General features: G+C 41.8%; 2 protein-coding genes across 2 annotated transcripts in view; one reads left to right on the top strand and one right to left on the bottom strand.

Moving 5' to 3' along the window:
- Window positions 1-9,527, top strand: part of pth2ra (parathyroid hormone 2 receptor a) — a gene marked incomplete at its 3' end in the record, with an annotated part of 50,788 nt that extends 41,261 nt beyond the window's left edge. Inside the window, exons 10-13 of the mRNA XM_083776547.1 lie at window positions 1,754-1,848; window positions 6,019-6,157; window positions 7,256-7,297; window positions 9,114-9,527. Coding sequence (XP_083632673.1) covers window positions 1,754-1,848; window positions 6,019-6,157; window positions 7,256-7,297; window positions 9,114-9,527 — 690 coding nt within the window. The remainder of the gene's footprint in view (window positions 1-1,753; window positions 1,849-6,018; window positions 6,158-7,255; window positions 7,298-9,113) is intronic.
- Window positions 9,528-14,044: 4,517 nt separating this feature from the next.
- LOC310866937 (polycystin-1-like protein 2) overlaps window positions 14,045-26,969 on the bottom strand; it is a gene marked incomplete at both ends in the record, with an annotated part of 45,922 nt that continues 32,997 nt past the window's right edge. The window contains 13 exons of the mRNA XM_083776732.1: window positions 14,045-14,224; window positions 14,613-14,744; window positions 16,765-16,866; window positions 17,483-17,693; window positions 18,065-18,225; window positions 19,224-19,351; window positions 20,209-20,342; window positions 20,732-21,059; window positions 21,888-22,073; window positions 22,484-22,612; window positions 24,510-24,600; window positions 24,860-25,088; window positions 25,461-25,689. Coding sequence (XP_083632858.1) covers window positions 14,045-14,224; window positions 14,613-14,744; window positions 16,765-16,866; window positions 17,483-17,693; window positions 18,065-18,225; window positions 19,224-19,351; window positions 20,209-20,342; window positions 20,732-21,059; window positions 21,888-22,073; window positions 22,484-22,612; window positions 24,510-24,600; window positions 24,860-25,088; window positions 25,461-25,689 — 2,240 coding nt within the window. The remainder of the gene's footprint in view (window positions 14,225-14,612; window positions 14,745-16,764; window positions 16,867-17,482; window positions 17,694-18,064; window positions 18,226-19,223; window positions 19,352-20,208; window positions 20,343-20,731; window positions 21,060-21,887; window positions 22,074-22,483; window positions 22,613-24,509; window positions 24,601-24,859; window positions 25,089-25,460; window positions 25,690-26,969) is intronic.

Raw genomic sequence — 26,969 nt, forward strand, 5'->3', positions numbered from 1 at the left:
TATCTATATAATGAAACTATACATATAAACTATACTATGCTATACATAATGTACTATGACGTGCTGACTACATACAATGCAATTCTAGTGCTGTCTACATAACATGCTATAAGTCTATCAAATGCTATCTAAGTCTACAGAAATGCTATCTAAGGGGGTAGGGTAAGTGCTATGGGCCATGATGGAGTCTGAAAAGGTGGGTTTTCAGACTACGGCGGAAGATTGGGAGTGATGCTGCAGTTCTGACTGCAATGGGAAGTGCATTCCACAGTTTTGGAGCCAGAAGGGAGAAGAGTTTGGGACGTGTGGAGCGTTGTCCCGGCGTTTTTAGTGAGGGTACGCTTCCCTGCGTTGGCTGATCTGAGTGCGCGGGAGGGTTTGTAGGGTTCAATCATACTTGCAAGATGGGGGAGCCATACCTTTGGTTGCTTTGAATGCCAGCATCAGAGTTTTGTATTCTGTGCGGGCAGCGACCGGGAGCCAGTAGAGGGAGCGGAGCAGGGGGGAGACATGTGAGAATTTTGGCTGGTTGAAGACCAAGCGAGCTGCGGCAAATTATTCATCAATTATTTATCAATTATTCATCAAACCAAATCAAACCCAAATCAAGAGCAAACCGATGAGGTGTGGAAATCAGTAGTCAGTAGAGTAGTGCGTGTATGCATGAGTGGAAGGTATGGGTGCATGTTGAATGTATTAACAGAAATGTTGGGGAAGGTGCATAGTGGGAGAAGTGCAAGAGAGCACTGACTGAATACAACAGAGCTGAGGAAGGGACTGGGGAGACAGGCTTTTATACAGGGTGTCGGCACCGGGCCCAGGTGCCGCCGCTTGACTGATTGTCATGACATCATAGCACTGCTCCCCAATAAACCATAAACTAACCAAACTAAAGTGTACTATAAATATAAAGCTACACCAGACCACCAAATATAAGATGCCATACTTCTAAATATACTATACACCCTAATCATTGTATCTTATATAACAAAGTGATAGCTATGGTACTCACCATTGTATCTTATAATAAGGTTGGATGGTCCTCCCTGGCAGAGAGACGACAACTGCATGTCTGCATTGGCACCTGTTCTTGCTTGGAGATTGTCCTAAATACATCTCATCATTTCTGAAATGGGACTCTGAACCCTACCACACCAGATCAAGTCATTTCCCCAAATTCAAGGTACCAAAAGTTAACTGTGAACTTGGTAGATCTGCTTTTAGCTTCTGTGGCCCTAATACATGGAATGACCTGCAAACTACATTAAAATTGACCACATTGGTACCCTGAGTCGTTTTAGGGGCGGCGGTGGCTCAAGGGTAGAGTGGCTGGATGGTAACCACAAGGTTGCCAGTTCGAACCCGGGCTCCCCCAGAGTTAGTGTCAAAATGTCCTTGAGCAAGACACTGAATCCCTAATTGCTCCTGATGTTGCTGGTTGGTGTCTTGCATGGTTTCCGCCACCATTGGTGTATTCATGTGTGTGTGAATGTACTGCACAATCTATGTAAAGGGCACTATATAAATTTACCAATTAAATTTTTTTTTAAACCATGGTGAGCATACAGATCCTAACCTGACTCCGCCAGATTGCTGCAGTACTGAATTCAAGTTCCCTCCTCCTGTGCAAATGTTGTCCAGCAGGGGGAGTGGTTCTACCAGGCTATACAGATCCAGCAGAACAACAAAACAAGAAAAAAAAGTAAATACCATACCCAAATTGTAATAGTTTAAAAAAATATCTTCTTTTTAGCTCAACTTCATCCTGTTTCTGAACATTGTGAGAGTTCTGGCAACCAAGATCCGAGAGACAAATGCAGGGAGATATGACAGCAGGAAACAGTACAGGTGGGTGACAATGCTGACCTTCTCAACTTATGCTTAACCCTTTAAAGATGGAGTGCCATAATTTTTTCCACCCTAAAACATGATCATCAGGTATTATATAAGGAGGAATACGTTTTTCAAAAAAGTGTACAGTATTTGTTAAAATGTCGTTTTTACATGGACATGCCCACCAGTTCATTAAGTATGCCTGGTCTGCCTGGTGGGTGGTGGTGGGTGATCCACCTGAACTGAAGCCGCACCCACAGCTGTTCTATGTCCGAGCATAGACATGGTAACGCCCGCCTGTCTCTGATTGGCCTACCGGCACTGCCGGCCTTACCAGAGTTTCCTCTGAGGTGGAAGATACATGCTGGATAGTCTGCCGTGAGGTTACTCAGTGGTGGGAAATAAATAAATAATACAAGTACGAGAATGACAGCATTGACAGCATGGCACACGCGACAGTAACTTTTATTTTTGTAGAAGAGGCAAACTAATATTGTTTATGCCGTTGGCCTGTTTATTGTAAACTTGAAACATTATTGTACTGTAAAAAGGTCTCTTTTTCCTTGATCTTTATCTTTTTTAGTATAACAGTATTAGTTTACTATAATTAGATTAATATCTTGATCTTTATCTTTTTTAGTAGTTTACTATAATTAGATTAATACACAATAATCAACACTAACACTTTAATTTAGAACACAGCCAAATCAAATCATAGTAGGCCTACATACATACGTGTTCAATCAATTATTCAATCAAAGCAAAAGGCACAAACAATATTAGTTTGCCTTCTACAAAAATTAAAGTTACAAGTTACTGTCGCGTGTTGCCATTCTTTTGTACTACCACAGAGTACCCTTGCATCTCTGAGGACAGGCAAGACGGGCAGTGTCGGTAGGCCAATCAGAGGCAGGCGGGGCGTTACCATGTCTATGCTCAGACTTAGAATAGATATCCGCCATAGAGTTATATATCTATAGAGAAGACACCCGAGTTCTCCTCCCATCCACTTGCATTAAGTTGCTCAAAAGCGCATGAGGCGGATTCACTCCTCCTTCCTGGTAGGAACAGAGTGCATTCTGGGACGGATTGCAATGGTGAGTGGCCCCAAACACATGAACGCGCTGCCGTTGAACGCGCACGAGCGTCGTCCGTTGTGAACGTGTACAATGTTAGTCAACGGACAGCGCGTTCATGTGTTTGGGGCCAGGCTGCAATACCTTCATTCGGCCACTATGTCCATTTCGCCTCAAGATTTCCTCTGGGTGCCTTCTCTATTCATATATATACTCTAAGATATCCGCGTTGTTGTATGATAAAGAGGGAGGGGTTAGGGGAGGGGGTGATAATGTGATGTCACTATATCACTGTTAGGGTTAGGCCTGACTCACACCTTCGCATCTAGCATACAACATTGATGCATACTAGATGTATGAAAGGGTTTGTTTACATCTTGCCCCAATGCATTTCCAATGGAAGTCACATGGTTTGACACAACATTTGTGTTGTATGGCTTTCGGCTGTGTTTCGACTGCCCCCCCACCCCCTCATACAACAAAAATGTTGTGTCAAACCATGTGACTCCCATTGGAAATGAATTGCCAGCTTGCATCAGTCAATAAGTCTCATGCATCAGCTATACATCAATCTGTTGTGCACGTGTGAGTCAGGCCTTAGGGTTAGGGTCATTGCACATAACAATGGGTCTAATGAAGTACTGTCACCTCATAAACACATGATACAAAAATCACACCACTCCAGTGGTTTTCAACCTGCCCATTATTTATTCAGCATTTGAGCCACGGCCCACGGACCACCATTTGATGAGATTTAGCCTCTCAGACCCAAGACTAGAAATTGTATTATCGTTGGATATGATTTTGTCCACAATTCCATGCTGTATATCTGTGTGTCTTGCAACGACTGGTCGCGGAAGAGTCGAGTGTGTGTGTGTGTGTGTGTGTGTGTGTGTGTTAATAATAATAATATTAAGAAAAAATAGGCTGCTACAGACAAGTATATGAATGTATTGGTAACATCTGTGTGTGGGCATACTTCATTTGTACTATATATAATTTATGCATTCTAGAAGTACATTGTGGAAAGTGCTTCTGCCCTCTGTGTTCACTCAATATGTGCAGTAATTTTACCACTCAACCCTATGTTATGGGTGAACAAAAACTCACAAGGTGTGTTGTGAGCTTGTAGAGCGGCTATGTTCGCTATTTTGGAAAGAAATTGAAAGTGAAATTGGTTAAGTAAGAGGGTTTTAATATATGCATATATAACCAATTTATTTGTGTTATTATGGCCACTTTGGCCAGTGAATCATGCTGTTGATGTGGCCTAGTTTTTATTTAGCCCATTGTGACTAATGTCCATCTGTGGAAGTCAGTTTGTCAATAGGAAATCATTAACACTGTATTATCAGTGCCAGGCTGTTTGGTGACTCATCAAACTCATGTTGCTTTCATGTATCGTCACTGGATCAATATGCAGTCCTGCTGTCTGTTTCAAGTGCATTTTGAAAAACATCTTGTTTGTGTGGATGTGTATAATTATGTTGTTGTTCATGACCGGTTTCGACGCACCACTTTGAAGTAAATGAGAGAGTTTTTCCTCTCCCTATAGAGCCCATAAACAGACGTAGAGACTTAGACTAAAACACTCAGAACTAGATAAAGTGCCAATCGGCACAGGTCTCCACCAGGATTCTTCCTCAGCCTAGTGGGAATATGCGTGCACAGTTTCATCGCAATCGGACGCTGCGTTGAGGAGTTGTGGCCATTTGCTACTCCTGAAAACTGTAGGAGCCAATCGTGGCCAATCAGGATGGAATATGAGAAATCAAACAAACCTGTCTTGATCACATGACTATGGAGATCATGTGTACCGATTTGCGTGAAATTTGGATAAAATGTGAAGGAGTAATAATAGAAAATGTGTTTTACATATGTCGGCCTCCTGGTGGCGCTATAAAGAGCAGATGTGAAAAATTCCAGGCAAAGGTTTTTCCTTGGCCTCTAGGGAGTTGGCATACAAAGTTATCCACAGATCCGTGCAGTTAGAGGTAAAAACACTTTTGGGCCAGTTATAGCGCCACCTTGAGGCTGAGTTGAAATTGTTCATGTGGCATTTCGTCCTCGGCCTAGTGGGAATGTGGGTGCACAATTTCACGGAAATCACGCGATGTGTTCATGATTTGCAGCATTTTGTTTGAAACTGAGCACTCCTGTGAATTTTGGAAGCCAATCTTAACCAATCAGGATGGAGTCTGAGAAATCTGAAAGACCGGTTTGGTTGAATGGCTCTAGAGAGACTGTGTACCAATTTGCGTGATGTTTGGACAAAATCTGTAGGTGTACAAAGCGGCCTCCTGGTGGCGCTATAACAGGCCGTTCTGGAAAGTTTGGGGCAGAGGTTCATGGTTGGCATCCAGGGAGTGTGTGTGCAAAATTTGGCATCGACCGGGTTAACGGTGGCCGAGATTAGCTGCTCACGGACGGACGGACGGACACACGGACGGACGGACACACGGACGGACGGACACACGGACGGACGGAGTGCAAAACATACTCTCCCCCATGCCTTCGGCTGGTGGAGACAATAAGCACGGAGGCACAGGCAGATGAATCAGGGTTTCGGAGTCCAGATTTATTTTCAGAGACAAAGTACAGCTTCATGGCCTGAGCCATGCACCCTTCAGCCTGACGGCTTCAGGTCACTGACCCCACATAGACAGTTCTGGCTAGTTCATAAAGAAGCTCAATCAATACACATTTCAAACAGACAGTCGTTTAACACCCAAACCAAATGGTCCAAGTCACTAGGTGTGGTCACATGAACAATAACATGAGACCTCTCTGGTCTAGATGCTGCTATCAACAAGCTAGATCAAAGTAGGCATATAGCTATTTATCATAGAGTGCAAGCTGTGAATGGTGCCCATGCGTCTATCCAAACACTTCCTGTTGGTCAGGCCTACTAGTTTAGATGTGAAACAATTTAGTCTAGTTTAACATTATTAGGCTATATTAATGAAATGTGGTTCCATCAGATACCACACTTTCATGTATCGTCACTGGATCAATATGCACTCCTGCTGTCTGTTTCAAGTGCATTTTGAAAAACATCTTGTTTGTGTGGATGTGTATAATTATGTTATAATATTGTTTGTGTCCACAGGAAGCTGGCCAAGTCCACCCTGGTACTGGTGTTGGTGTTCGGGGTCCATTACATCATCTTCGTAGGTATGCCGCACAAGTTCAAAGGACCCAGCTGGGAGGTCCGCATGTACTGTGAGCTGTTCTTCAACTCCTTCCAGGTGCAGTCATTTTCTAGTCCATGAGTTTTAAATCTTTTTTTTTTTCCTCCTCATTAAATGTTAATTTTTCGGCTTTTCGATAAAGAAAAACATAATAATCATTTAAATCATTCCTGTACACTACTACACTCAAGAGAAAGAATGTCCCCGCTACCACCCTTAGATCTCCATATATGGAGCTGATCTGTTCTGACATTCCATTATGTTGATCTGACCTCATCGAACCCTGTACACTCAAGACATGCTCCTTATATGGCCAGTACAGAATTCATTCCATGTCGATCTGACCCCTTTAGGGCAAGGTCGTTGGGCTAACATTCGTTGTGCTAAATACGGCCATAGCCGTGATCACAAATGTGATGAGATCAGCACATTTCGGTAATGGTCAAATAAAATGGTAAATGGTGCATTTTTATAGCGCCTTTATCCAAGGTGCATTACATTCACATACTGATGCTGGAGGAAACCATGCAAGGCACCAACCTGCACAGCGGGATCAATAGGGGTTCAGAGTCTTGCTCAAGGACACTTTGACACTAACTATGGGGGAGCCCGGGTTCGAACTGGAAACCAGGGGTTCAAATCCGGTCACACTACCCCTGAGCAACTGCCGGGGCTGTGGCCGTTTTTAGCCCAAGGAGTGTTTTTGTGCAAAACGAATGCTTGGAATGGATTCAGAATCATGAAAACCCCCTAGTTTGACACGAACATGCTACTTAAAGCACGAGGGATTTTTTTTTGCCTTATATAGGTTGTTAATGGTATGGGTCAGATTATTTAATTAAATTGCTCAACATATGCAAGTTAGCATCGCCAGTTTCTAGATGCTGGGGACCCATACTTAACATTTCGAACATAAAACGTTAGGGTACTCAAAATGCCCAAGTTCACATTGGGCTCTATCGGTTGATCTGCTCTCACCTGCCTCTTTCAGATGTGTTTGTTGGAGTCATGCTTCAATGCAAGCAGATTGAAATAAATATTTCATTCCAGAAGATAGAAAAGAGGACAGTGTCACAATACAGTAATTGAGCTATTGAGGAGGACAGTGTCACCATTTTACCATGGCTTTTTACAACAGTGATCTGTTCCTTTCAGGGGTTCTTTGTGTCCATCATTTACTGCTACTGCAATGGAGAGGTGAGTGCTTACTTACTTACAGTCTTCACTTTAATACCACGAAATAGAAAAGCTTTGTGGGACAACCAATATAATATAAAACAATCACACACGTGTGAAATGAGGGGCGCTCTTGTCATCGTACATCCATTTGTTAGCGGACATTTGACATTGCTACATAAGGTCGTCCCTTATCCCCACCAACATGTGATTGGTTAGCCGATTTTCTCGTTTACATATGACGTAAGTTTTCCATTCAATGTCAATGGCGTCAAAATTTCCCTTCAATGTCAATGCCGTTTAATGTTTTGATGTTTAATTTACGTCATAACACAGGGGTGCGTTTTATCCCCTGTTATTTTCCCTATACACAAATGAGATGAAATACAACAACAAAGAGTTCTCTCTCATAAAGTACGCTGATGACATGGCCTACAGGACGTTTCCAGTCCGTCTTACTCCCAGCACATCGACCGTATTGCCACATGGTTTGACAGCAGCTTCCTTGACCTTAATGTCACTAAGACCAAGGAGCTGTGTTTGGGAGGGGGGTCAAGAGCCGAGGGCTCAGGGTCCATCTTTAGGATTGTTACTATGAGTGGGGAGGAAGTGGAGCAGGTCAGTGACTTTAAATATCTGGGAACAACCATAGACAATAAACTCACCTTTCAGACCAATGCAGATAACGTCTACAAAAAGGCAAGGCAGCGGCTTTATCTTCTCAGGAAACTGAGAAGTTTTAATGCTAGTAAACACACCCTGACCATGGTCTATAGTACACTCTGTAGAATAGATCACTCACTGAGAGTGTTCTCACTTTTAACATCGTGTCCTGGTTTGGGAATCTCTCAGTTAGAGATAAAAACAAGCTCACCCAGGTAGTCAACGAGGCAAGTAAGATCATTGTAGACAAACAATTGCAACTTCAGGACATATACAACAGCTCCATAACCAAAAAAGCAATTCAGATTTACAATGATTCTACCCACCCTCTTATCTCTGAATTTGACTTGTTGCCATCGGGCAGGAGGCTTAGGGCAAAACTAGCTAAAAAGAAGGGTTTCAAAACTTTGTTTGTGCCAACTGCTGTGGACATTTTAAATAAGAAAATGTTTAAATAGTTCACCTAACACCCACTGTTCATGATCACTGTTGCTTGCTGTGTTTATGTGAATGCATTTTATATAGTATTTTAATTAATCTGTGTATTTTATGTAATGTTTTATTGTTGTAACTGACTGCCGGTGTGCCAAAGACAAATTTATATTTTGTGTAAATGTAATGGACAATAAAGTTTTCCTTATCCTTATTGTCATCCACCGATTTCTCAATATTTAGCGGCCATTTTGTGTCCAGTAGATTAACAAATAAGCCTACGCTTTTGCAATAACTGACTATAGTTTGTCTAAATAAAGCAAAACTACCTGAAAACAAAATATATGTTTGTTGAACTGCCAAATAATGATTTTTTTCTTTACATCCTTATAGAGCGCAGCAGTCCCGCCCCCTTTCAGAACGACGAGTGGCCCAGGAAATGATTCCCCGTTCATTTTCTCCATAGGCTTTTAAAAAAGTATTTATATAAAGACGGTTCCGCCACGGACGAAGCCAACTCGGATTGTGACAAATCATGACAACAAACACAATATTCTGGGGCGAATAATTAGAAAGAGGAAAATAAAGGCAGGATATACAACACTATTCGTTTTGTTTTTCTTCTTATGGGCCACTCGTCGTTCTGAAATGGACTGTGACGCTCTATAGCAGCACTATCATTGCTTTTGTGATAACAAAAGAAGGCTATTCACAAGCAAATGTCTCCTCCGAATGACACTAGGTACAGACGGAGATAAAGAAAACATGGACACGCTGGAATCTGAACTTTGACTGGAAAGGCCCGACGGTCTGTGGCCAAGGCCACTGCCGCTACCGCTCGGTCCTAAGCGCCTTCAACAACAACAACAACAGCGCCAGTAGCCACTCCCACCTGGCTGGGGGCGGACCCGCCACCCGCTCCACCACACTCGTCTCCAGTCGCGTCTATCGAAGTTGCGGCCCACCAGTGGTCAGCGTGCACGCCACTCTGCCAGGCTACGTGATCAGCAACTCGGACCCGGATAGCCTCCAACCGTCCATGCGGGAGGAGGCAGAAGACAGCGGACCCAAGCAGGTGGATGATATCTCCCTGAAGGAAACGCCACCCGTTCTGAGCAGCAGTACCACAGCGGACGACGAAGAGGAAACACTGTAACACTGGTCCCCAAACACTGGGTCTAGGGACCCATTTGTGGGTCGCGGACACATTGTTTTAGGTCCCCTTGTTTTTTGTTTCCTACATTTGGTTTTTAATTATTATTTCAAAACATTTTCAAAAAGCATTCCCAAAAAAAGCAAAACTATTAAACCAAAATGATTAATGAAATAAAAGAAAAATCTAAGACAATCCATAAATTGTAAGTAATAGTAAGTAAAAGGTCATAATGCAGCAAGCGATGCATAGTGAGCTTGTAGATCTGCTATTTTCTAATTTTCACTAGTTTAGGTCCTGGGAGAGTGTCTAATTTCTGTTTTGGGAATTTGGATCACGGGCAAAAAGTTTGGGAACCACTGCTGTAGAACACTGGGTTGGTGGCATGGACAAGTATACTGTATAATTTATAGCTGTAAAATCGTATAAATCACGCTCTGAAAGGCACAATTCATTTAATTGAAAAATAACGGAACATCCAGACCCACAGGAACGCGCCCAGGGGGTCGGCCCGGTTCCGGCGAGCGGCCCTGCGTCCTAAACAGTCGAGAAATGACAGTTACCATGTGGGGGGTCCCCGGGGGGTCCGTGTGGGGGTCCCCGGAACATCCAGAGCACCAGGAACGGCCCAGGGCTCGTACTGTAGTGTAGTGTACCCTGTGCCACTTCACTCTGTGCTGTACTCTACTGGCCACTTTAGGTGTTGCAGCTGTCCATGCTCAGACATACAGACACAGAGACATACATAAGCACATTGCTGTGTAATGGAGCGGTTAGCCACCACTCAAAAACTATTATATTACCTATTACTAGTTACTGTAAAAAAAGAAAGGGATATTATTATTACTTGAAATATTACTCCCTTCCAAAAGTAACTTGTTACTTATTACTTTACTTTTTTTGTAAGTAATTGCATCTTTTGTCCCCAAAAGTGTTGATTGTTCTGGACGGTTTAAGGACTGCCCTTCCACATCCCATAATTCACAAGTAGAGACAATTGGTGTGCGCATCGTTTCCGTATCTGCTCTAGAGTCTAGTTTCTCTAGACCAGACTACTGTAGTTAACATGGCATTGGTTCGACCTAGTCTAGTCTGACCATTACTAACACTATCCCAAACCCTAACCTTACCCCTAACCTCCAGTAAGCCACAGGCGCATGGCGCAAAATTAATTAATCAGGACAAGTATACCTTGTGATCAAAATGTGTTAATTACTAAATTTATATTTTTTGTCCCACGATTTTGTAACCCATTTTTCACCCCTGTGTCAATCATCCTGTGTTGTGATCCTGGGCTCTACACACCCTCCGCCAACTTAGGGAGAGCAACGGACTTAACTCATGCTTCCTTCATGCTTGAGTGTCCAAGTTGCTCCTTTACACCTGACAGGGGGGAGTTTCCCTGATTGGACGTAGCGCGTGGAAGGAGCACGTTATTCCAACCAGTTCCTTTCCCCTCCATCAGGCGTCCCGGCTGGCCAGGGGGAGGCAGTTTAGAGACCAGGATTACTGCATGTTTTTGTGAGGGTACCTACCCTAGGGGACACGGGGAGAACATGCAAACTCCACACAGAAAGGAAATGTGTTAATTACAATCAAATCCAAGATAAATCATTTGGCAAACTTGCCTTCCCTTTGAGATGCAGACGGCCCAGAGCCGAAGGATGTACATGGTTCCACCGCGCCTCAAGCCAAGTTCAGGCTGGTGACCGTCTGGTGCATTTCCGGAGCAAGACTCGTAGACATGAAGAAAGAATGCACAGGAGCAAGGGAAAAAATAAGGCGACGTTATGTCAAAAAATCTTCATCAAGTCATGGCTGAGGAAGATGCATTAACATCGAAACGTTGTCACGTTATTTTTGCCTGCACCCTGCGAATAAAATACTCCAAATGTCTGAGTTTGCTCCTTTTTTCTATTTATTTACAGCTTTCTTGAAACGGCAATGATGGAGAAGAATGTGCCCACCTTTTCTTCTTACATCTGTCATGTGACAATAAAGTTGATTTGAGTTGAGCTGAATTGAGTTGAGGTAGGCCTACAGTATGTTCATGCTTCATTATTTTGTTTGTATATTGCTATGCTGGTAATATGTTATGACAGTCATTGTATTGTTCTTATTGCTGTACTGATGAATATGTTTGTTCATTGATGCAGTGTAGTGTCTGCTACTTTTACTAATGTGATTTCATGTTATTTTATGTTCACGTGATGCTAACTAAAGTTACTAAACCAATTGCCCTTCGGGGAAAATAAAGTTTCTTTATTTATTTTCTTTTTTATTCACGGAGGCCCATTGAGAGCAAGCTCTCTTGTCTCTGCCCTGATCACAGCAAGTATACTTCTAAAATACAACACATAATATAGTGAAAAACAATACACATATGAACACACATCACAAATAAATATAGCATAGAGTTTACATAAGACAGCTATCATGGCTGGGTGTGTGTGTGTGTGTGTGTGTGTGTGTGTGTGTGTGTGTGTGTGTGTGTGTGTGTGTGTGTGTGTGTGTGTGTGCGTGTGTGTGTGTGTGTGTGTGTGACTGCGTGTGCGTGACTGAGTGTGCGAGTGTGTCTATTCTGTCTAAACAGCAGGGGCTCAGTTCATGTCTCTGCTATAATGAGATGTCATTTATTTCTGAGAAACTGTTGCTGTGGTTGGTGTTGATGTCATGAGACGATATCCTAAAATGTCAACTAATTACCCTGCCGTGTCTCATTTTGACGACTAAATGAGGTGGTACTCGTACTGTATAACAAATGTTGACAATTAAGTTGTGTTGTAGCCACCCAAAGCACGTCCGAGTTAGTGCAGTTATTAGTGCATCAAAAGTAGACCACCATTACTGCCTAAAATGTTATTAAAAACTATACTATAGGGATGTCTCGATTACTTTTTTGCTCCCGATCCGATGCCGATTTTCCCAATCCGATATTTTACACTTATGCCATATAAAAATAGTACAATATCCAAAATCACAGACAATATCCAGTCTATCGATTCATTCATGATATCGATATAATATTGATATATATATACTATGGATCACATTTTTTTGTTCCCGATCCGATTTCGATCATTTGAAAATGACGTGATCGGCCCCGATTTCCGATCACGTGATCGGATTGGGACAACCCTAATAAAAACTGGGGATTCTCAGTTCAAATATGATTATTTTGGGGGTTCCCAGTTCAAATATGATTATTTCGTGGGGGTTAATTGCGTAACCACTGGGCTATAGACTACACTACAGTACACACAGAATGCACACATTTGCACCTTCAGATTAGGTATACAAATGACACAACATCCCCACACACACCAACACATTATGTTCATGTACCGTAAACAACAAACACCATCTGAGGAACGGATCCTCACGCGTGATATAGAAAGAACTAGAAAGAATGTGAGCAGTACTCATTCTGTAAAAGTCTAATTGAGATGACAGGAGAGATTAAAGTACCTGAAGTACACTTCCATGAGTGCTGCCTGGCATTCTTCTATTTAGAATGATAGGTTATTCCCACCACAGTAATTGCACATGCGTATCATGAATGCCACTAATTACAAGACTGCGAAATGTCTCTCTGCATCTCTGCATCTATTCAGCAATGAAACATGCGAACACTTGGAACATCATTGTCTAAGCAGGTAATTATAATTAGCGTGCATGTGGTGAAGGAGCTACACTACTGTAGTGTGGACCTCCAGGGGTCCTTGAGGGTGTTCCAAGGGGTCAAAGTGATTGAAAGGGAACCAAATGGACCTGTAAGTGGGGGCTGATGCATACAAAAGGAGGGGTCATTGGAAAAAAAAAGGAAAAAAGAACCACTGCTTTTCTCCCTGGAAATAAAAACGTCTGAGTTTCCGAGGCTACTGCTCATTTTCCGACCGCGGTCGAGATCGTGGATGTCCCTAGCGATGACAACAGGGAACGACAGTTTTCTACCTCTGGTCTGCTTTGAGGCAGGACTCCAGAGAAGAAGGGAAGATATAACCTCATTGTCAGCTCTGTAGCAGTGGCCGGCAAACTGTGTATCCTGATATTCTGACCACTACCACGAAGTCTAGGGGTTTGAATCCACCATGGTGCATTCGGCTTGCCGAGCATCTTTGGCTGTGTTTGGTGGAGAGAAGCCAGGCAGGGAGTTTGATCTTTGTTGCTGCACATACTCCTACGGGCTATAGCGTCACCTGTCAGTAGGGAATGTTGAGTGTAGGAGTAGGATGGAGGCACTACATGTGTTTCTGTGTTTATTCCTACTAACACCAACAACAATACATGTTTAGGGCAGTGGTGCCGACATATTCCTTTGGTAGCAGAAAGCAGGAAATAATTGGCATGACGACTAAAATTTGTTTATATACCGTAGGCTAATTAAAAAATAAAATCTTCCTGTCAGTATACCCTATTCTGGGCCTGTCATGATAAATGGTACTGTAAACGGTATTGGTGTACACACACACACACACACACATCGGAAAGCATAAAAATTCAGCAGAAACGTATAGGGTTTAAGTGGTTAAGTCAATAGCATTGTTGTTGATGATATTATTGTCATTATTAAACACTGAGTCAGAGTTGCCACTCCCCTCAGGGCTGGTGGTGTTGTGACTTAACTCTTTACATCTGATCCCAAAGAGACTGCAAATCTTCATCAACATCAGGTCCACAATCTCCTCCTCCTCTGAGGGCTGGGGAACAAGAGAAAGACATACTCAACAGATCCAAGTGGTGCTTGAGTACTAGTCTAGCGGACAGTAATTATAGGTCTTCAAATATTGTACTTTTGACTTCACTACATTTCAAACCCAAACTTGAGAAAGAAGAAAGAAAGAAAATTAGGCACATATCCAGCACATCCAGATTTGGAAGACTGCATAAGTATGGGGATTTTACTATTGCAAATATTTGTTGGGATGATATTTGATCCAAACAGTAATTCAGTTTGATACTTAGTTCAGAATTCAATGACAGAAGAAGAATACATTATATATGATGATATATATCTTCATAACAGTTAGTACTGGTACACTATATATATATTTTTTTCTAAATAATATAGCATTACAATAAAACTACCTTGTGATGCAGCTGCTCCTGGCTAAATGCTACAAGGATGACAGAGATGAGGAGGTTGAGTACCACAAAGGTCATGAACACGATGCATGATCCAATGAGCAATGCCCCGAGCACTGGACTGTTGTTCAGAACCTGTTAAGGAAGTATCAGCGTCAATTCATCTGAGCTGATTATACCGACTACCATGGTCAAATGAACATCCACTCAGTGTACGCTGTACACTGACTAAAATATTAAAACAAAGATAGCAAGTTCTTCAAGGAATATCATAGAAAGAAAACCTCCACGTCACTCCAACTATCGATATATGAGCTGAGTCCAATGGGAGATGTAAACATTAGAGCAGACCAGTGCCAGATTTTTGGGTTCGATACCGAGACCTAGACCACGATTACTGATGTAATGTTGCACAAAGTGCAACATTTCCTAATATATTTGTAAAACTTGATTTGGTTAAGTTTATATTTGAGAACATTTACCTTATACACAAAAAATACATTATAAACACAAATGCATTTTTATATAACCACTTAAGCCATATTTAATAGGCCTAGCCAATCTCTCTTTCTTTTATTTTTAAGTGGTGCAACCACTTCTACATCCAGCATGCAATGTCCGTGTAGCTGTGTACCTGTTTGTGATGTACCTGTGTACCTGTGTGAGCACGAGTGGTGTGCGCATGCGTGAAATTGGAACGAGAGAAGTATGTGACATGGCTGCCACCTGCTGGACGCAAACGATACAGAGAAGAAATTGGAACGATACAGAGAAGAAATTGGAATGATACAAATTGGAACGATACAGAGAACCAATAGACGGGAGTTGCACCACTTGGTTCACACAGGTGTGATTTTTTTAACTAGCGCATAGCACCCATTTTGTCTGTCTGTGTCCCACATGGAGATCTGTGTATGTGCCTGTGTCTGAAGAGTGCAAACTGACTGAAAAGTGGACTGGTTAAGTAATCAATTGGCGTGGGGTTGCCATGGCAATCAAGGCAGAGACTGGAAATTGCACAGGTGAGGGAAGCTTGGACTTAAGTCCACTGGCAGAGCCTGACCAGAGCATTATGTGGTGTTTCTGGACAACGGTGTGTCTCACAGACATGAAGCCGGGCACTGCACTCCCTGTGGTGGTGTGGAATTCGGTGGGGCAAACGATTCTCGAGTTACGTGCATTACAACCGTACATACAAGCACACACACAGAGACGTGGCAAATTTATAGTTAGACTAGACCTGTACCTGCCCGTCGGTCACCGGCCTGCTTGAGAACGATGCAACTTGGGAACCTAATAATACCCGTTGTCAACTTGTGATAGCACTGTCTGTGTCCCTTTTGTGCCCATACTGTATATGGAGATCTCTGTAGTATGCAATACCCATTGTCATAGCACCCATTTTAACGGTCTGTCTGTGTCCCACATAGAGATCTCTGTATCTGTATGGATGTCTGCCTGTGTCTAAAGAGTGCAAACTGACTGTGAAAAGTGGACTGGTTAAGTAATCAATTGGCAGGTGTGGGGTTGCCATGGCGCTTAAAATTTAGGACACATTGGCTGCATAATTGTAGATACCAATCCTACTATAAATGCGCCACGGCTCTGTGTGTGTGTGTGTTTGTGTCTGCGTGCGTGCATGCGTGCGTGCGTGCGTGTGTGTTCACATTCGACACATGCGTTCCACACCCCCGCAGGGAGTGCAGTGCCCGGTATCGAGTTGGTCGTACCCACGGTTCTCCAGAACCACCACAAAAGGCTCTGATCAGGCTCTGCCAGTGGGCCTAATCAGCTTAAGTCCCCTCACCTGTGCAATTCCCAGCCTCTGCCTCAGCCAATTGATTGCCATGGCAACCCCACACCTGCCAATTGATTACTTAACCAGTACACTTTTCACAGTCAGTTTGCAACACTCTTCAGGCACAGGCAGACAGACAGATACAGAGATCTCCATATACAGTATGGGCACAAAAGGGACACAGGCAGATAGTTACGGGTGCTATGACAAGTTGACAACAAGTATTATTAGGTTCCCAAGTTGCATTGTTCTCAAGTAGGCCTGTGGCTAACGGGCACGTACAGGTCTAGTGTCATTAAAAAAGTGAAATAATGACCAATATATGATTGGTCTGGCCGTAATAAAAACCTCACTGACCTCCTCATAATTGAAGATGCCCAGCTGCAAACTGATCATGGTCAGAACAGCGTCCATGAAAGTCCTGTATGAAGCCAACTTCCATCCATACAGCAAATTGCACTAGAAAAATACAAAACATATGAAACATTGAACAGTGTGGATAAACGTCACTTTGAAGTTATACAGGACTGGGAGCTGTGTGTTCATATTCAATCATGAATATATTCAAGACAGATTCACTCGAACCTATAGTACAGTGTGTGCTAGCTCTACTGCGATAGAGGTGGTGGTAGTACAGTACCACCAAATCTATCACAGGTGCACCCATGAGATAAGTGAAACCATGAAACAAATTGGCACAGCCAAAGGTAATTCTCTAAGGCATGGAGCAACACCAAATAAGATCAAAAACTAGCATAACAGCTCTGAAGGGCTTTCAATTAATATGACACAGTGACATGCAGGGAGCAGTAAAAGTACAACCTTAGGCAGATATAGCAAAGTTTAATTCCATAACTTTAATTTCACGGATGTTTGGTCATGCCAGGATGACTGACTGAAACCAAGCATCATGATTTACACTTTTGCACGATTGGCTGTGAAACTGCAGTACTCAGTCACTAAGTGGCAGTGGCTATACAGCCCTGCTGTTGTTAAGAGAAGAAGACAGAAAGAGAACCCTGAAAGCAGGATGAGAACAACTGTTTAAGGAAAAGAAAATAATACACAAACTCACGGCAACAGAGTAGGCAACACACATGATGGCCATAACCATCAGAAAGCCTGAGATGTCGGTCCAGGCACGCTGCAGTGTGGCCGTGATCAAGTTCAACTTGGGGTTCAGTCGAAGCAGGTGCCACAGTTTGATGGTGGCGAAGAGAACCAGGACGGCGATCACATGCCCCAGCACTGAGTTAGCCATGGCTGTGTCTTGGAAGTTGGCAAATCTATATGCAGCAAAAAACAATAATGAAAAAAGAAAATGTTTCAAGAACATTCAGCTAAAATAGCGACTCTTTAAGCTCTTGAGTAATGTGTAATACATTATTTCATCAGGTGAGTCTGAAAGAGGCTAGCCGTCTATAAAAGGGTCTGTCAATTAGGGGTGGGATTGGCCGATTCACTTACCTCCCGATTCAATGCGATTCTGCCCCAAGTTACTTAGATTTTTTTACTACTCGAATTTTAAAACAATTATAAACAATGAAAAGGTGAATAATACGCTTCAATGCAGCCAGATAACACCAGTCAGTCTTTCTGACATTAAAAAAAATAAAAATTGCGATATTTGATTAAATCAATGCTAAATGATTCTTACTGGTCTTTGTGGTTTTGGTAGTAGTTTAATTCCTGGTTTCCCAGCAGATGCCTTTTGATTAAGAGAGACAGGCCACTCCAGCTGAGGGCAATGATAACCAACTCAAGCAAGTTCCACTTGCTCTTGAAGTAAGTCCATCTCTGCTGCTTCATTAACTTGCCCTGTCAGGAGATGGATGGATGGGAAAGCAGCCAGGAATGGAATTAGCCTTGCATTGCGATACTAATATCCCACTGCGCTGCATGGAATAGCTTGTGCAAAATGATCCAATTTTGTGTAATGTGTACATTGTTGTATATTGTCACAGTCAGGCATGCAGAAACCTTGCAATATTGCATCTTTTGAAAAAGATTGCTGTGACGTGTTCCGTGTCGTACTTGTAAGCTTGTTGGCTACATTGGTTATTTTCAACAAAAGAAAAATTATGTTTGAAAGATTTTTATTTTACATTTTACACCTACAAAGACATGCCCAAAACTGGGACTTTCAGAACTTTATTGGGTGGATGGCCCCTTAATTGAGATGCAGCATTAATCACACATTTTCTCCTGGAATAATTGCAGCAAGTCTCTGAGAGAATCACGTGCTTTGAGGTTATTATATACAGCATTGTATATTATAGGGCTATATCTTGCCCTTACCCTTATTACCTTATTACGCTTAAGCTTATTTGCAGTTTTTTACTATGTTGAAAAACCTTTTTAAATAGTTCAAATAGCCGATCTAAAAGCTCACAACGTGTCGAAGTAGATCAGCTATTCTTTTAATGTTTTTTTGTGGCTTTCGCCTTTATTTTATATATTTTTTATAGATGGACAGACAGTAGGCTGACAGGAATTTGGAGAGATGGGGGGTGACATGCAGTAAAGGCCGTCGGGATCGGGAGTCGAACCCCCGGCACACTGGGGCTACCGGCCAAGGTGCCTGGACCGCTGAGCCACGGCCCAGGCCTTAGATCAGCTAGTTGAACTATTTTAAAATGTTTTTCAATATAGTAAGATATGGCCCAATATTGGGCCATATATCTCTTCTCCCATTGTCTGATTGATTTATTTGTCCAATTTTACACGGCTTTCACTGCATCTGAATAAATTTAAGAAATATAATTGTATGTCCTTTTCTGGTATATAGGCATACCATTCAAGTGGTTAATGCTTACCTGAAGAAACATGTAGTATAGGATAAACAGTAAGTAAATGACCTCAGCTGCCATGACAAAAACGTGTAGGCCACCAGGGGCAGTGTAGAGACGGACATTATGCAGCTCGCTGCGGAACTGGAACGCTCCTTTATAATCCAGATTCAGAAATAGCATAGAAATAGAAATGTTATCACATGTAGAGTAGGTTCATTTTAAGGCTGCACAATAAATCGTTATCGAATCGTTATCGAGGTATGAACATGCACAATATCAGTATTGCAAAAAGGCAACGGTATTGCGATATGTCAATATAATCATTGATATATCGATATATCGTCCACTTCTAAAGCCAGCAACATCCCATCCATGCTAGTTTTCATTGTTGCTACACTTAGAATATTATAACAAGTGTGGGAACACAATGGCCCTCCTTTATGAATGGAGTGTAAATTCTGCCTTAAATTCGAGCGTGGGTTTTGGCGTACGGTTCAGTCGGCACGGCATTTGTGAAGTGATCATAAACAGCTGAACTTTTTGGTCGGAGCTTTGATAAATGTCACGTCTGAAACGACCGTCATTTAAATAACATGCCCTTACATATTCCTTGAAACGCCCCGATTTTACGACATGAATACGTGGAACATATGGAAAGCCAATAAGAATTAAGAAAAGAGTTTCCAAACGTATATCGTATTGATATCGCAATATTTGGCATAAAAAAAAGATATAACATTTTGTCCATATCGTGCAGCCCTAGTTCTTTTAGAACAATGTTCTGAGAACATAATATGAGAACTTCTCATTACTGTGTCACCGTCAACACAATGGCTTCCATTTATAGAAAAAGTGTGTTTAAGCGCGTTTCTGCATGGCAAATAATAAATCATTCAATTCATGCAGCTCACAAGGGTAACATTTCACTATAGGGGATTTACTGAATAAAGCATTTTTGAGTTGTTTAAGTTGTACACAAACTGCAGATGTTGAAAGTGCTCAGTTGTACCGATCGCCATGGTCTCCAGCATGAGTGTGACGATGCAAAATAGGTTGACGTTGGCATTGTACACTGTAAACTGAACAAAGACTGCCCTTGTGTACGCATCCAGCCAGGTGTTTTTGAATAGGTACTGCAGGTTTCTGTAGACACATTAGACATGGACACACGTACACACACTCAATGGTAGATGAAACTTTTCACAGCTCAAAACCTTATAAACCTTATATCGACAGTCATGATTCTTTTGTATAGGAAAAAACTAATTGTATTTCTATATACTATAGAATTAGAAACATGATCTAAACTTTGCATCACTAATAATAGAGAGGGTATGCGCATGCATAAGTGAGTGGAAAATCAAGTGGCAAAGTGAGTTTAACGTTGTTTAATGCAAAATATAAGACTTTTCTGTTTGTGTTTATGGGCTGTCAAGGCCAGAAACGTCTGGGTATGATGATGATGAAATCATGCGCATAGCCTCTATTAAACCTTCAACACTTTTAATTAATTACCAGCAAGCCTACAGTACCTGCTGGCATTTTGCAAGTCAGGACCAAGATCTGCTACAAAACCGCCTCCTCTGTATAGCGCGTATCCCCAGATAGGATAGGCTCTAATTTGAGACTGCGTCTGGTACTTCCAAGGAGTGGGACGGCTCTGTGAGGCATTATCATGCACAGAGCGGTTCCAGCCTAAGCCGTAGGATCCCATGTCCTCTGCTTCCCATGAATATTGAGCATGACAATCATGCACATGCTCTTTCATGGACTTGGCAATATGGCAAGCGTTCGGCTTCACCCTCACTTGACGAAGACGTGCACTGCCCACCAGCTTGGAGTTCCCATCTGTGATGAATCCTGCAATCATCCATATCAATGCTTCTCTGACAACAATCTTTTAGCATTATATCATACTTTTTTTTCCCAGAGTCAGAATCCTAATATATTCATTGTAGGAGCCAAAATATACATTTTGTTTGTTGATTTTATTTTATTTTATAGTTTTTCCAACGCTTGGTTTTGATGTCCCACTTCCTACCTGATTCATGAGCTCCTGCTGTGTGTCTGCTAATCACCTTTAGTTATGTCAGCTGTGTGTCTGGGGCAGTGGGCATTCAGTGAGAGAATGTGGGTGAGCTCTAGGCACAATATTTTCTGTTGACCGTTTAAGTTTATAGTGTACCTACGTCTACATTTCGTTTATCAACCTTTTCAGTACATTTTGGACCTTGCTTTTCTGTCGTATTAACATCCTGTCATTAACGTCATACAGTTCCTGCCGACAGCTCAGCCTCATATCGCTACTTTAATTTGGTTTGATGGGAAGAAGTAGTCGCTACAACAATCATACTAGTATGTGAGTTTTCTTTTCTAATGTCAAAGTCAAGCTTCAGTATTAAAGTACGCAAATAATCAAAAATAAAAAAGGCATTAAACTAGTACACATAAACTAGAAATTGTTTATCCCCCAATATGACGTCTGATTTGACCTTTGAGACAAATAAATAAGTCAATACTCCAAACATTTTGTTAGTGGACTTTTGCTTTGAAGGACAGTGTATAGCACATGTATGCCAATTATCTTTCATTGTCAATGTCAATATAATAATTTATTTGCATGCTTCCCTGCATAAATAAAGTGAAAAAGAAAGAAAGAAAGTCACTTTTCTGAATGCCATTTCTTACCTGGATAAGTGCCAAACAGATTCTGGAGTAGAGAAGTGTCAGCCCATGTGAAAATGTCTTGGAGAGTCATGCTGTCTGAGATGCCTTTACTGAAGCTCTGTCGAATGTGTCTGGTCAAGAAGAAAGCGTTGGGGTCTCTCTGTCCGTACGCCACCAGCAGCAGCATCCACATGAAGCCCACGTACGCTGCAACACAACCAGTGGTGGAAAGTAACTAAATACAAGTACTGTACTTAAAGAGCATTCAGTTATTTGGAAACCCCCCCCTCCCCGGTCCGTAAATAAAGGAAGGAAAGGAAGGAAATCCTGACAGTTTTCTGAAAATCCCATGTTTCTATGTCAGTCATTCTAAAACATTTTCATGTCAAGGATCCCCAAAAATATATGTAATTGGCTGCTGACCCCCATAATTAAAACACCAAATGGGGTCACAATGCGTTGCGATTCGACACATTGTGAGCTTGCAGATCTGCTATTTTCAAAATATTTGTATTCATTTGAAAACTTGAAACAGGTCATTCTAATTTTGTTACTTTAGGTACATTTTGATACTTGGAACAAACCACAAAGTTTGTAGGCCTACTGGACATACGTACTGAGAATCTCCTTGATGAGAGCGAAGGCTTTCTGCTCCTTTATCATGTTAATTCTCATCTTTTCGATGTCCACCAGAGGTGGCGGCTTGTAGAATCTGCTATCCCTTCTTCTGACCATCTTACAATCACCTGTGTGTCAAGAGTATATAGTCATGATGTGCAGGGGTCATCGCCATGTTGGCTCGTGTTGGACATTTTTGTTGAAATGTATTTTTTGCCACGGACATACGAAATGACCAGAAGCACATAGAGATACCGGTATAGCCCTGTGTGTACAAATGGAACCGAATGAGTGTCCATTTGGTTCCAAAACTGGGAAGAATAGTTTGTTCCTCTGCACCCATTACACCCTCCCAGTGAAACTCAGGTGAAAAGAAGCAGCTGGAGACCTATGTAATTTATATAGGAGGGAAAGACTTGTCCGTGTCAGATATTTGATTTTTCCATCATTTTCCACCAAGACATAATTACTGAACGGCATGTCTCCAGTATAGGTTTGTTTTCATCAAGATATAATTACTGAATGGCATGTCTCCAGTATAGGTTTTCATCAAGATATAATTACTGAATGGCATGTCTCCAGTATAGGTTTTCATCAAGATATAATTACTGAATGGCATGTCTCCAGTATAGGTTTTCATCAAGATATAATTACTGAATGGCATGTCTCCAGTATAGGTTTTCATCAAGATATAATTACTGAATGGCATGTCTCCAGTATAGGTTTTCATCAAGATATAATTACTGAATGGCATGTCTCCAGTATAGGTTTTCATCAAGACATAATTACTGAACGGCATGTCTCCAGTATAGGTTTGTTTTCATCAAGATATAATTACTGAATGGCATGTCTCCAGTATAGGTTTTCATCAAGATATAATTACTGAATGGCATGTCTCCAGTATAGGTTTTCATCAAGATATAATTACTGAATGGCATGTCTCCAGTATAGGTTTTCATCAAGATATAATTACTGAATGGCATGTCTCCAGTTAGGTTTTCATCAAGATATAATTACTGAATGGCATGTCTCCAGTATAGGTTTTCATCAAGATATAATTACTGAATGGCATGTCTCCAGTATAGGTTTTCATCAAGATATAATTACTGAATGGCATGTCTCCAGTATAGGTTTTCATCAAGATATAATTACTGAATGGCATGTCTCCAGTATAGGTTTTCATCAAGATATAATTACTGAATGGCATGTCTCCAGTTAGGTTTTCATCAAGATATAATTACTGAATGGCATGTCTCCAGTATAGGTTTTCATCAAGATATAATTACTGAATGGCATGTCTCCAGTATAGGTTTTCTTCAGCTGGGTTTTCTTCAGAATATGTATGATACTGTTAGCTATAAGCTATTTGGAACTGGACATGAGGCATCAACATATTATTAAATTATGATAGCACACCAAGGTCAGCCCTCAAGTGTAAAGAGGATTTGGGAGGTTGATTTAAATCAATCCTTTACCGACAGTGAATGGAAGATGATTCTACGGAACTCAAAGAAGATGTCCCGTGAACTTAGAACCAGATTAGTTCAATTTAAAATAATGAATAGTCTACTGGACTCCGACAAGATTGTTCAAGGCTAAACTCAGAGATAGTCTGGTTTGCTGGAGGTGTGATGAGGACCCCGGTACACTTATTCATGTTTATGGGTACTAGGGTTCTAGGGTACAGACGCTATGTTGTGCTATTCATGAGAATATAATGCAAATCACAAACCAGGATATTTCTTATACAGCTGCTCTCTTTATTCTGGGTGATCCAGCGCCATTAAAACATCTCCCCGCACCTCTAGCTGACTGGATTCATTCAGCATTAATGGTGGGCAGGAAAATCATTTTTAAGGAATGGAAGTCTGAGGATTTGCCTCCAGCACATGTATGGTTCACTCAGCTTGCTCGCACCCCCCCCCCCCCCCCCCCCCCCCCCCCCCACACACACACACACACACACACACACCAAAAACACTGCACTTCCACCTATTCTTTTTATTTACAGTATCACAAATATACCTGGCTTATTATTTTCTATAACAAGTTCCTCTTTATCGTCCTCTTCCACTTTCTTGAGTACAAGAGCAACAAACACTGCCAGGCATAAAACCTGAAAACAAGAGGCACACAGGGACATGTTGTCTCTGCATGGAATTATGCCAGAACAGGACAAACTGAATGTTGTTTTACTGCAAAAAGGTTTAACATGAATTTTACAATATATATATACAGTATATATAAAATCGGTATCATAGGTTTTATGAAATATTGTGTGGTGAGTCAGTTAACATTTCTTCCACATCATGGATATACCTTCATTTATAGTGTCTTCATCAAGTAGACAAGGTGCATGCATTCGCACATCTCACCTTTAGCGGTTGAGTCACGAGGAGACTCTCAAAAAAGGAGACCACCATGGATATTAACCAGCTCACAGAGCGGGTCTTCCCAAATTTCAACCCGTACAGCATTGTGAAGAATCCCGACACACAGCTGCTCGCGATCACCAGGAGCCAGCCGACAAACACAAACCACCAGGGTAGACCTCCTTCACAGCATTTCCTCTTTTTACCTTTGGTGTTATCTTCAGAAGCGGAGCTGGGAGCACATTATCAATAAGAACATTAACTGTACAGTTACTACACATTGTATTAAGCAATTATTAGTTATACGCAAACCTTGTGCTTTCCTTTCACAGGACGTTTAGACTACTAGGCTACTCTTCAAAGGGACTATACAATGCATACAGTATCTTACATGTTGCAGTACACGTAGGCCTACTATCTCTACTGTCGGGGAGAAACCAAATTACATCATAGTTTGCGACAGGAGTTTTCCCTATTGAGTGAAAGATTAACTATTACTAAGAAAATATTTAAGGTGTTTTTGACTTTTTTTAAAGTCACGAGCATCACGATTATTCTATTGCTGTACATATCTGCTCTGCTAGTATTTAAAATCGTTCTGTACCAAGTGTGTTGGTCAGGGTCTGTGAGACTGGACGACAGGAGCTGATCCTGCAGAAGGCCCTTCATTCCTTGGACCTTCTCCACAGCCTCTGTGTAGCTGTCTAGTTCAGGGAACCCACGAGAACCCAGCGCACTCAGCTCCTGGTCTATGTGACACAGCTGTCTGTACAGATACTGGATCTTGTTGCTCCTTTTCTGAATACCATCTGCAATCTTCTCAGGGCTGGTGTCTGTAAACAATTTTTTTTAAATTGACACTGGTAACTACTCCTACTCCAAGATTATTATTTTGTGCACCAATTATTTAATAATGACTGTAAGCCATTATAATATGTATTATTATATGTAACCCAACATTAAATACAGGCTCTTCTTAAAAACAACATAGACTGAAATATCTTGACCCCTTCTGGGGAAACATAACATGCATCATGTGCTGGTGATAAAGGTTTGCGTACAGTATGGTACAGCCGCTGTTGCAGCACTCGCAAGAGGGCATGCACCACGCAAGCTACAGATCGTACAAATGAGCAATAGAGGGTATGCGCGTGACATCATCATCATACCCGGATGTTATGCGGGAACACCTGCTGAGTGGCAAAAAAACTACTTTTCTGGCCTTGATACATCCAAACAGAAAAGTAAATCTGATTGCATTAAATGATGTTAAATGATTTCCCATTCACTTTATGCATGCGCATACCCTCTATACCCCCAGTCTCCCGAGAGGAGGGGAGGAAGAGAGACTCACTAGGACAGATTAAACGGCAACAACAACAACAGTGACACAGACGCAGAGAAGGCTCAAACAACCCACCTTGACTCAAAAACACCAGAGTAAGGCCAAGTTTGGACAAGGACGGATGCATGCACACCGCACAGACTTATAGTCTGGTGAGACGTACTGTAGGAGGACCCTAGGCAGGATGCAAACTACAGTCCTAGAGACCGCTAAGTGCTTGCAAAGAACACACAAGGCAGATGGAGTCTCCTGTTGGCTCTGGCATAGAGAAAGGCATAGAGAAAGGACAATAGCTGGAAGCCTGGATGAGAGGGGCAGTGATTTGACCAATCACTCCCGCCAAACTGGAGTGGTTATATTAAGGGTGGAAACACTCTAAGAAGGTTGGGGTCCACCTGATGACCTCTCTTCCAGGCCAAGGCTTTATCTGGATTATAATTGCATCTTTGATGTATTTACAAACAAAACAAAACAGTGTGTAAAAGACGGACATTTCATAGATTGATGAAGATAATGCCAACGCCAAGTTTCTATTCAAGAGCATTTTGCCTCAAATTAAGAATAAATTATTACTTATTCATATATTTTAATTGTTGATAAGTGACCAACCTGGATATTAGCAGGATAATAAACTCCATGCATGTGGGTGCAAACCCCCTCAGGGAGTAATTAGACGGATCATGCAGTATCTTTTCCAAATAAGTGAGCTAATTACTTTGAATGACACGTTTGTGACAAACAATGCTCAACTGCAGAAACTAGTATAAC

This window comes from Protomyctophum parallelum (assembly GCF_964188405.1).
Source record: "Protomyctophum parallelum genome assembly, chromosome: 11".
In the NCBI taxonomy this organism is placed as follows: domain Eukaryota; kingdom Metazoa; phylum Chordata; class Actinopteri; order Myctophiformes; family Myctophidae; genus Protomyctophum; species Protomyctophum parallelum.